General features: G+C 41.2%; 1 protein-coding gene across 2 annotated transcripts in view; it reads right to left on the bottom strand.

Moving 5' to 3' along the window:
- npas1 (neuronal PAS domain protein 1) overlaps positions 1–12,547 on the bottom strand; it is a 120,251-nt gene that overhangs the window by 30,464 nt on the left and 77,240 nt on the right. For both annotated transcript variants that reach the window (XM_034169250.1, XM_034169251.1), the window contains exon 4: positions 7,742–7,809. In XM_034169250.1, the coding sequence (XP_034025141.1) occupies positions 7,742–7,809 (68 nt within the window). The remainder of the gene's footprint in view (positions 1–7,741; positions 7,810–12,547) is intronic.

Raw genomic sequence — 12,547 nt, 5'->3', positions numbered from 1 at the left:
TCTATGCATCATGAAACGTCACACTTTGGTCATGATTCAGTCAGTGTGAAACTAAATGGTATTAGTCTGTCTGTACACTCATATGTCATTCATTCATTTTCTGCCACTTATCCGGGACTGGGTCACGGTGGCAGTAGACCAAGCAACTCAGTCCACACTTCCCTATTCTCCTGCCAAGTCCTCTAACTCTTCCTGGGAGATGTTGAGGTGTTCCCAAGCCAGATGGGAAATACAATCCCTCCAACATGTCCGGAGTCTTCCTCGTGGTCTCCTCCCATTTGGACGTGCCTGGAAGACCTCCCTAGGGAGACAACCAGGGGGCATTTTCACCAGATGGCTGAAGTACCTCATATAGAACCTTTCAATGCGAAAAGGCAGCAGCTCTACTCTGAGTCCCTCCCAGATGTCCACGATTATCACCCTGTCCCTGAGTGTAAGCCAAACCCGACAGAGGAATCTCATTTCTCAGCTTGTACTGAAACCTCGTTCTTGTGGTCATTACCCAAAGCTCATGGCCATACGTGAGGATAGAAGCATAAATTAATTAATTGATTTACTGATTGAGATTCTCGCCTTCTGGCTCAGCTCTTTCTTCTCCAGGATGGTCTGGTACAGCATCCGAAAAACATCAGATGCAGCACAGATCCATCTATTGATCTCACGTTCCATCTTACCCCACCCCTGAACAAGACCCCAAAATACTTAATCTCCTCCCCTTGGTGCAATAACTCTCCCCTGACCAAGAGGGGACAATCCACTCTTTTCTGAGAGAGGAGATGCTCATGTACTTGTATATCCAAAATTTATAAAACCCGACTAATGTAATTATTGAACTTCAAAGGCATGAAGTAGTAACAGTACTGTGTTTGGATTCTGTTGCATTTGTCTTTTATTTGCCTTAGAGACACAAATAACCCACCACTGCATAGATACTGGTCTGAATGCCATGGTCACTCATCTTAATTCCAACAGTAGATGCCAATATAGTTGAGGGATTAGTGCAGCAGGCAGCTCTGTGGCAGGGGATCTCAACCTGATCCTCAAGTACCACCTATCGTACAAATTTTCCATCTGTCCCAGCTCTGCCACAAGCTGATTAGCTCATTCAGGTGTGCTCAGCCAATCAAATACTAACGGACACCTGAATCAGCTAACCAGTTTGTGGCAGAGCAGGGAGAGATGGCAAATCTGTAGGTTAGTGGTACTTGAGGGCCAGATTTGAGAACCACTGCTCTACAGGACAAGAGGTGGACTATCAACCTACAGACTGGGATTTGATTCCAGATGTGTGCTTCAGGCTACCTGACTGCCGCTTGTGACATGATACTTGTTCTGCATCCTCCCAGTCCACTCAGCTGTAAAAGGGGACCAGCCCTGGTTTGGGAAGTAACCTGCGATAGACTATTATCTAGCCCAAGGGAAGCTGTTGACTCACGTCTGCTTCATTCTACAGTGCCTGGGGATCAGCACCGGCTCGATGGGCCTTCAGGCCTGTATAACACTCACATCTTCTTCTTCTTCTTCTTCCATAGAGACACAAAGGACCCACCATTGCACAGATATTAATCTGAACTCCACTGTCAGTCATTTTTAGTTGAATGCAACAACGCAGTAGGTGGTGATGTAGTCTTTGGAATAGATAGAGAGGATCATCAGAAAAGTCATTTTAATAGTAGGAAAGACTGATGTTTTGTAATCCATATAGGAATAAGAAGCGCAGGATTAAGTCTGAAGTGATGCATAACCTTTGAGATTGGTGCAGCGCAGTTATGCTTTAAACCACAAACAGACACATTGCGACTCCAACCCTACACTCTAAAAAATGAACCGCAGACTCAACGAGAAAAAGTGATATAACACTTTGCATAGGTTAGAAATAGTAAATACAAAAAAAAAAAAAATTGCATCACGAAAATGTGACTCTTTCGTGATGGGAGCTAAAAAATAAAGAAAAAAGAGTGAGCCTGGGCTGTGCGACTCTTTTCCCTCCATCTTGTCCACCGCTGTTACAACTGACGCACCAACCATCTTTGCTTCTCTTAGCCTCTTGTTTGTCCAAAGAACGATCTGCAGAGTTAGGTACTTTGCACTTCCTCTGAGCTTTTGTTTCTACATCCTGCATTTCGTCATCCTTGCAGCTCTCCTGCCCCTGAATCCCCCCACCAGGATCCATTCATCTGTCAGCGCAAAGGGAGGCATTCTTTGGCAGCCAAAGTGTGTCCGTGTGTGAGCATGTGTTTGGAGTTTGCTTGGTAACGCAAGTCTAAGAGACCAAGCTGGCAAGAACAAACTGTGATCGCACAGAGCGCAACTTATGGCACTTGTCCAGATGGCTGGGACACCCCAATTGTGTTATAATGTGAGGAACTGTGACCAGAAACCACAAACAGAGCATAGCCCAAGTGTTTTTTTTTCTAAAATATAGAACTTAAGTGTGCAGAGCTGATGATGGTCACCCAGATTGAACAAATAAGAAATGTTGGATAATGTCATTAGGGGAAACCGGGGCAACGTGGATCAGAAATGTTATTTTGTGGCAGTATAAACACATTATGCATAGGGTTAGGTCATTCTATTGTGGCTTTAATAAAGCAATTGTTTATAAGGCTGTGTTATTTATTTCTCCCCAAGTGTAATTTACAGGTGTTTAAAATCAATTTTAAAATTTTTGATTCACTGTGCCCCGGACACTAATTCACAGGGCACAGTGAATCAACTTAGAATATAATGAAAAAACACATGATTATAAAGATTTCTTCAAAATTATTAAATACATGCTGATGCATATAAAAACTATAATCCAGCAAACCAGCTATGCAATGTGTGAGTGTCTTATATAGTGATATACGTCCTTTAGAAACTATTATAAATACAACTGCCATAATTTCTGTTCAAACGTGAAAACAGTTGTTTATATACACAAATTATAGAAATAATTAATGGAAAAATACATGTATAAGCTTCAACAAGTAATATTTGTCATCCACTTGATACTGGGGCTTAGTAAATCACTTTCTAGACTGATTCACTGTGCCCAGATTCACTGTACCCCAGATGCATGTGACACACGAGTCATGTTATCAAATAGCTGATAGTGTGGAGAAGATATAAATCAAATCAAATCAATTTTATTTATATAGCGCCAAATCACAACAAACAGTTGCCCCAAGGCGCTTTATATTGTAAGGCAAAGCCATACAATAATTACGGAAAAACTCCAACGGTCAAAACGACCCCCTGTGAGCAAGCACTTGGCGACAGTGGGAAGGAAAAACTCCCTTTTAACAGGAAGAAACCTCCAGCAGAACCAGGCTCAGGGAGGGGCAGTCTTCTGCTGGGACTGGTTGGGGCTGAGGGAGAGAACCAGGAAAAAGACATGCTGTGGAGGGGAGCAGGGATCAATCACTAATGATTAAATGCAGAGTGGTGCATACAGAGCAAAAAGAGAAAGAAACAGTGCATCATGGGAACCCCCCCAGCAGTCTAAGTCTATAGCAGCATAACTAAGGGATGGTTCAGGGTCACCTGATCCAGTCCTAACTATAAGTTTTAGCAAAAAGGAAAGTTTTAAGCCTAATCTTAAAAGTAGAGAGGGTGTCTGTCTCCCTGATCCGAATTGGGAGCTGGTTCCAGAGGAGAGGAGCCTGAAAGCTGAAGGCTCTGCCTCCCATTCTACTCTTAAAAACCCTAGGAACTACAAGTAAGCCTGCAGTCTGAGAGCGAAGCGCTCTATTGGGGTGATATGGTACTATGAGGTCCCTAAGATAAGATGGGACCTGATTATTCAAAACCTTATAAGTAAGAAGAAGAATTTTAAATTCTATTCTAAAATTAACAGGAAGCCAATGAAGAGAGGCCAATATGGGTGAGATATGCTCTCTCCTTCTAGTCCCTGTCAGTACTCTAGCTGCAGCATTTTGAATTAACTGAAGGCTTTTCAGCGAACTTTTAGGACAACCTGATAATAATGAATTACAATAGTCCAGCCTAGAGGAAATAAATGCATGAATTAGTTTTTCAGCATCACTCTGAGACAAGACCTTTCTAATTTTAGTCCTACATATTTGTTTAATATGCGCATTGAATGACATATCCTGATCAAAAATGACTCCAAGATTTCTCACAGTATTACTAAAGGTCAGGGTAATGCCATCCAGAGTAAGGATCTGGTTAGACACCATGTTTCTAAGATTTGTGGGGCCAAGTACAATAACTTCAGTTTTATCTGAGTTTAAAAGCAGGAAATTAGAGGTCATCCATGTCTTTATGTCTGTAAGACAATCCTGCAGTTTAGCTAATTGGTGTGTGTCCTCTGGCTTCATGGATAGATAAAGCTGAGTATCATCTGCGTAACAATGAAAATTTAAGCAATGCTGTCTAATAATACTGCCTAAGGGAAGCATGTATAAAGTGAATAAAATTGGTCCTAGCACAGAACCTTGTGGAACTCCATAATTAACCTTAGACTGTGAAGAAGATTCCCCATTTACATGAACAAATTGTAATCTATTAGATAAATATGATTCAAACCACCGCAGCGCAGTGCCTTTAATACCTATGGCATGCTCTAATCTCTGTAATAAAATGTTATGGTCAACAGTATCAAAAGCAGCATTGAGGTCTAACAGAACAAGCACAGAGATGAGTCCACTGTCTGAGGCCATAAGAAGATCATTTGTAACCTTCACTAATGCTGTTTCTGTACTATGATGAATTCTAAACCCTGACTGAAACTCTTCAAATAGACCATCCCTCTGCAGTTAGCTGTTTTACAACTACCCTTTCAAGAATTTTTGAGAGAAAAGGAAGGTTGGAGATTGCCCTATAATTAGCTAAGATAGCTGGGTCAAGTGATGTCTTTTTAAGTAATGGTTTAATTACTGCCACCTTAAAAGCCTGTGGTACATAGCCAACTAATAAAGACAGACTGATCATATTTAAGATTGAAGCATTAATTAATGGTAGGGCTTCCTTGAGCAGCCTGGTAGGAATGGGGTCTAATAGACATGTTTGGAGGAAGTAACTAACGAAAATAACTCAGAACAATCGGAGAGAAAGAGTCTAACCAAATACCGGCATCAATGAAAGCAGCCAAAGAGAACGATATGTCTTTGGGATGGTTATGAGTAATTTTTTCTCTAATAGTTAAAATTTTATTAGCAAAGAAAGTCATGAAGTCATTACTAGTTAAAGTTAAAGGAATACTCGGCTCAATAGAGCCCTGACTCTTTGTCAGCCTGGCTACAGTGCTGAAAAGAAACCTGGGGTTGTTCTTATTTTCTTCAATTAGTGATGAGTAGTAAGATGTCCTAGCTTTACGGAGGGCTTTTTTATAGAGCAACAGACTCATATAACACATGCTCATCAGTTGGACGGGGTAGTCTTCTAACTAATAACAATTTTTTGGGCCACCTTTCCTCTTTTGTGAGAAATAAAGACACTGGCATCTACAAAATTTACTTTTGATAGGAAAAAACTGACCTCACTTGCCACTTAGTTTTACCCTTAATGTATCCAAAAACAAACACTAATTTATAAGGGGGATGTCTTTATGCATAAAAATATGGCATAACTGCTGCAAATATATATGTAGTTTTGGAGATATAGCTACTGATTCACTGTGCCTCTTGATTCACCGTGCCCCAGTTTCCCCTACTGTGGCAAAATATGTGACTACATCTTTTTGCCAGTCAAAATAGATTTTCAGACCATATGATCAATTTACAAGAAAGAAAAGATTTCCTTTGTAAGTGTTCTCACACACTCAGCAGAAAACCTCACCAGCAGCTTCATTTGGTACACCTGCTCACCTGATCATTAAAGCAATTATCTAATCAGCCAATCACATGACCAAAACTCATTGTATTTATGCATTTATGCATGTAGACAAGTTTAAGAGCATCTCCTAAAGTTCAAATCGTACATGAGAATGGAGAAGAAAGGTGGTTTAAGTGGTCCGTGGTCTGAGCCAGATAGGTTTGGAGTATGTCACAAAGTCATGATCTACTGGAACTTTCATGCAAACCATCTCCAGCATTTACAAAAAATGGTCAGAAAAAAAGAAAGAAACATTCAGTGAGACAATGGGGGCACCCATGTTTCATGTGGTTGCGGCAGAGAGATGGTGACATTCAAGAAGAGTAGATGGACCAGGTGCCTGCTTGGGTGGTTGCCATCCAAGACCCAAGATGGTCACGTAGTGTGGCAGATGGTGCAACAGGCAGCACCAGCGTATCTTCCAGACGTGACCTGACCGGTGAACAATCATTCTGACAGCAAAAATGCCTTGATGGTGGCAGAGGTCAGAGAATACTGGTCATATTGTTCTGAGCTGACTAAAAGGCAACAGTAACTCAAATATCCACATGTTAAAACCAAAGTACACTGACAAGCATCTGTGACCAAATGTGTCTTATCCAAAGACACAGAAAGGTAATGTGAATCAAAATCAGGTCTACATATTAGAAGACTACAGATTAGAAGAGTACAGCAGATAGCTCAGTGAACAAGGAGCTGCCGTGCCAATATGTATGTAGACCTGGGTTTGAATCTCGCAAAAGTTACCTGTCTGTGTCTTTGGACAAGACACTTAATCTGCATTGTCTCCGTTCACTCAGCTGTAACAATGATTCGGGCTGGTGGTGAAGTAATGGTGTGTGATGCTATCACTGCCATACGGACTAAAAATCTCTGAGAAATTTTTCTAGCACCTTGTTGAATCTGTGCCAAGAACAAGTAAAACAGCTGAGGCAGTTCTAGAGGCAAAAAGGGTCCAAACAGTAAGGTGTACCTAATAAAGTGGCAACTGCAAGTATAGACCCCTATTCCACAGAGCATCATTTCTTCCTGTTTTGAAGTACCACTGTAACTCCTTGTTCCAGCTTTTGTTCATCTTAGACAAAGTTGGGGATACGGCTATCGGCACCCGTTTTGAAATCGAGGTTGAAGGTTTGAAATCAAAATTTTTGAGCTGTATAAAAATTTCACCCCAATTCACCAAATTGGCGTCATTACGCAGTCACTTCCTGGTGCTTGTAGTGTTAACAGCTTCAATTATGTTCAAACGTCTTTAAACGGGGTAGTTCTAGTGGGTACAGCTTGAAACCTGTTTGATCGTGCTCCACTGGGGTAAAAAGCTGAATCAATCAATCAATCAATCAATCAATCAAACAAACAACTTTATTAATCCCACAAGGGGCAATTAAATTCAAGCAGCCTGTAAAAACCACAACAACATATAACAGCATATAAGAACAATAAAACTAATAAAACAAATAAAAACAGATAAAAACAGACTTAAGAAGGAGTTAAAATAGGTAGCCAGAATAAATAAATTAATAAATAAAAACACACCAGACCTACGGAGCATTTAAAAGTCGAATCGCTGAAGGGATAAACAACTTTAAAAAAAATATTTCTACAAACCCCAGCAAAAGGAGTTTGTTGCTGTTCTGGCTGAGAACGCAACCGGGAGAAGCTTTACTTTCGTTTTTCTAGTTGGTTGCCAGGTCTGACATTTATAAGCCAACCAGTTGCCAGGTCTGCACTTTATAAGCCAAACAGTTGCCAGGTCTGCACTTTATAAGCCAGGCTGATAGGAGGCATGCTGGAGTAAGTCGTTTCATCCCAGTTTTGCGCTTTTTCTGGATCGTGGCGGATTGTAACAGAGCGGTGTCCTGTGGGATACGGATGTTGCATCCTAAGGATGCAAATCATGTTAATCAGAGGATGTGGTGTTTACCTGCAGGAGGTGCGCCCCAAGATGCTGCTCGAACATGTCAGTCGCCAGAGAATGAGACGAACGTCGAACTGTAAAGAGAAAAAGAGAAAACTATTTACATGAAACAGTGACATTCACTTTTGGCATTGCATCTATAAAGCCGATTCTGGTTGAAATCTGCAAGAATCCAGTCAAACCTCTGTGCGCAGAAGCTTTGAGAGATAATAGCCTACTATTATAAAGCGACCCGGGTCACTCTCAACACTCAGATACAATTGATTTACTATATTAAGAACATTGTGATTGTGTCTGTTGCACTGTAACGACAGCCTTTTTCGACACAGTGTAATGAAAATTATCCAAATATCTCAGCCATCAAATAAGCAGAAAGTGGAAATTGCAGCAAGAAAAGAGATCCACCTTCTGTGTTATTCATATGTTTATGATTACTTTTTTGTGCACTGCAGAATGATAAAGACAAAAGGGTCAGAACCATTTGCCGTTAGTAGTTCGATGTATAAACTCCACAGAAAAAAACAGCTACATATTCAGAAATAGGACTTAGCTGAAAATATGACTCCAAATGAGATGAAGTTGTGATGATATAAAAAATGGAAAAAAAAAGAAAAATACAGTGATACTTGCATTTACTTTGACCTCTGTTTCATTGCTGACCACATGAACTCAATATATTTCATATTTTGTGTGGTCAACTTTAATTCATTTCTTAGAGCCCCTTCACACATACGAGGTATCTTATAAAACTAACCGGCAGGTTTATAAAAAAAAAAAAAAAAAAAAACTATATGGATTTGAATGACATGCGATTACACCAATCATGCTTGAACCCTCGTACGCATGTGTGAGTTTTTTCACGCGTGTCGGTGACGTCATTTCCCTGTGGGCAGGCCTTGAGTGAGATGTGGTCCCGCCCTCTCGGCTGAATTCCTTTGTTTCACACGCTGCTCGAGACGGCGCGTGTTGCTTTATCAAACTTTTTTCTGGACCTGTGAGGAATATCCAAGTGGACACTATTCGAGAAATTCAGCTGGTTTTCGGTGAAAAGTTTAACGACTGATGAGAGATTATGGGGTGTTTCTGTCGCTGTAAGGACTTCCCACGGAGCGGGACGTCATGCAGCGCTTCCAGGCACCATCGTCGGCCTGTTTCGACCTAAAAACATCCTAATTTAAGGCTCTGTTGACTCAGGATGTCGTGAGAGAACAGAGAAGATTCAGAAGAGGCCGGCATGAGAAATTCAGGCGGCTTTTGATGGCTTTCAACAAGTGAGTAACTGAGAAATTGTTTAACAGCTTGGGCATGTTAGAACTTGCCCGTTAAGGTTTCCAACGGAGGTGTTTTTCCTGTCGCGACCCCCCGCTGTCGGGTCCGGCCCGACATGCGACTCTGCCCGCACGTTCTTTCATTACAAAATGTCCGTTAACAATGGAATGTCCGAATAAACTCCTCATGCCGACTTCTTCTGAAAGTTCTCTGTTCTCTGATGACTTACTGGGTCAACAGAGCCTGAAATGTGGAAGTTTTCAACCTGAAACGGCGAGACGCTGCCGCCTCGAAGTGCAGATCGCCGTCAGGCGCCGTGGGCCGTCCTTACGGCGACACTACCAGACCAAAATCTCTCATCAGCCAAAAATTTGATCAAACAAAGCAGCAGTCTCTGAGCCATTCCTAAACAATGAAAAAATCGACGAGAGGGTGGGCCACTCCTCACTCAAAGACTGCCCACAGGCGAATGACGTAACCGACAGGCGTGAAAAAACTCTCGCATGCCCACGAGGGTTCAAGCATATCTGATGTAATCACACGTGATTCAAATCCATATGGTTTTTGAAAAAATAATAAGGTCGGATCCACAAGACACGAATGTCGGCAGGACACACGTGCGGGGTGACTGGATGCACCGGACCAGCAGATGTGTACATGATCAGAGCACACTGCTTCTCATTCATGTCATTTCATGACTGTATGTCTGTGACCATGGGTCATCTACAGAGGAACAGACAGATCATATTTGTATTGCCCACTTGATAAATACGGTGTTTTTATATGGTGTGTGATTTTATTCTTTTATATAATACTTTAATACTTCCATGTCCTTCCTGATATGAGGCAGGTTCCTGCAGCTTTCAAAGGACACCTCTGTAGCTCAGTGGTAAAGTTTCTGACTGGCAATCAGTGCATTTGTAAGGCGCCGGTTCGAGTCCCATGGGTGATTTTTAAAATTAATTGTTTTCCACATAAGTAGCGCGATGTGGTCCCACAGGTACCAGCTGGTTTTTATTTTTTATTTATTCCACATAAGCGGCGTGGTGTGGTTCCACAGGTACCAGCTGGTTTTATTTTTTATTTATTCCACATAAGCGGCGCGATGTGGTTCCACAGGTACCAGCTGGTTTTTATTTTTTATTTATTCCACATAAGCGGCGCGATGTGGTTCCACAGGTACCAGCTGGTTTTTATTTTTTATTTATTCCACATAAGCGGCACAATGTGGTTCCACAGGTACCAGCTGGTTTTTATTTTTTATTTATTCCACATAAGCGGCACGATGTGGTTCCACAGGTACCAGCTGGTTTTTATTTTTTATTTATTCCACATGAGTGGCACAATGTGGTGCACCTCGCACTGTGTTTCTGCTTGAAAGACAGCATCGCATGCACAAACTCTCGCACCGGGATCGTGCACACCTGCCCGTCGGCGTGATGTTTCATAATTTGAACTGTTTCACCGTATTCGACCAAACTTCACACTACGTGTGAAGGGACCCTTAATATATATCCATTCCTGCATTAAAGCCCTGCAGCACATTCCAAAAAACAACAACAACAAAAAAAAAAACAGTTATGACAATTAGGGCAATTTAGGGAAGGTGATGAGGCTAATAATTAACCCTCTGGGGTCCAAGGGCATCTTTTGGACAGTTCACTCACCTGGCATAAAAGTTTTATTATTGCTGTTAACAGCTCTCCCTGCATCCCACAATCAAGTTTTATGTCTCTTTTTTTTCAGGACAACCTGTGCTTTCAGAATATATATGCTTTTGTTGTGTTTTATAAGTGTAATAAAGGTTTACAAACAAAAATAAGAAAGAAAAAAGAGAAGCAGAAAATAATTTTCCACACACATTTATTCAAAACACAAAGCAAACTATAATAAACAACTGTTTTGATACTTTATAAAGGTAATTTGAGGTCTTGTGTGAAAGACTGTACAACAAAAGGTTCAAACAATAAACACAAATGCACATTTTGAACAATATATTCAAAATGGTCTATGCGTTTTTTTTTTTTTTTGTCTTCATCTCAAAGCAATTTCTGCGCAGAGGAGGTGGCCAAGTGGTTAATGCGCTTGGTTTCAGTGCAGAAGGTTCCAGGTTCAAATTTCACCCCTGCCACATTTCTCCATGTAATGTGGAGTTGCGTCAGGAAGGGCATCCGGCGTAAAACCTGTGCCAATTCAACATGCAGATCCACCTTGGATTTGCTGTGGCGACCCCGAGTGCAAACAAGGGAGCAGCTGAAGGGTCTTACTACTCAAAGCAATTTCTGTCTGCTATTACACAAAGGTTACAACACAAACTTCTACTTCTACTCTGTTTTGGGCTGTTCTGTGCTGGTCCTAAAGCAGCTTTCAAGTGAGATTGTCATCAGAGCTCTTCGTCTGCTTTCACTGATCACTGTGCGTAATGGCGCAGGGCGCACTGAGTATGTACTAATAGTATGTACTCATTGGAGCACCCAGGGGGCTATTCAAATGGGCCAACTAGTAACATATCACTCCTGAAAATGATCTTTGGCTTTTCACGCGAGGTAAATCTGCCCTACGATTGGATTTTGTAAAACCATGTGACGATGAACCAATTCCGATTGGACACTCACATTGCACACGTCATCACACAGCTTCTATGGGGACTGCAAAGATGGCCAATGACTGCAATTCCCTGCACTTCCTTGTCCATAAACACAGGGTGTCTTCTTGTGGCCAGATTGTATTAGGTTCTGCCCTGGTCTCTAGCATTCCAAGTCTCTGTGTTTTTTTATTCCACATTACAGACTTTTACTGCTGTTCCCATCTCCAGTCTTTCACCTCCCGTTTTGGACAAAGTGAGAATCTCTGGTTATTGAACTCAGACTGTGTTTTGGATAACTCTGCTGCCTAACCCCTTCAAAGATTAATGCCATTCAGATCTCGTTTTTGGATTCCTCTTCTGATCTCCCCCTCTCCCCAGATAGACTGTAGCTGTTTTTTTCTTAAACTGATTACTGTGTGCCTGCTCTGAGCCTGTTCTTTACCATTCTTCCTGCTTGCTGGTCGAGGTTATTTTGTGAACACAATAAATCAGTTTTTTCTCCCTTTCATTGTGGTTCACTGCATTGGGGACCTTGATTAATTTCACTTTTTGGACTTTCGTGGATATCAGTGTGTCTCTGCAGAGGATTCCTATTAAATAATATTAGGCAGATGTTTATGGGGCTTTTCAGTCAGTACTTAAAACTGAGGAAATGTTAACCCATTTTGCTTAAAATTTACTGATAGAGGAGTAAATTTGTGGAAAGAAACTTAAATTGAAATCATTCTGAACTGAACTGGTATTTAATCACAATTAAATACAACTGTGTTTAATCTATTTGAATCACATCACATTATTACATACATGAATGCAAGTACCAACAGAAATCTAACAGAAACCTATTGATACTGATTACAGTACAGAGCAAGAAAAGAAATACATGGCCCCTGAACTCGTTCATATTTTCCATATCTGGACTGTTCAGCAGTGAGGTCTGATCACAAAACATCCCACAT

Source organism: Thalassophryne amazonica, chromosome 4 (assembly GCF_902500255.1).
Source record: "Thalassophryne amazonica chromosome 4, fThaAma1.1, whole genome shotgun sequence".
NCBI lineage: Eukaryota > Metazoa > Chordata > Actinopteri > Batrachoidiformes > Batrachoididae > Thalassophryne > Thalassophryne amazonica.
Note: the sequence above shows the minus strand (reverse complement) of the source record. Positions and strands in the feature narration are given on the sequence as shown.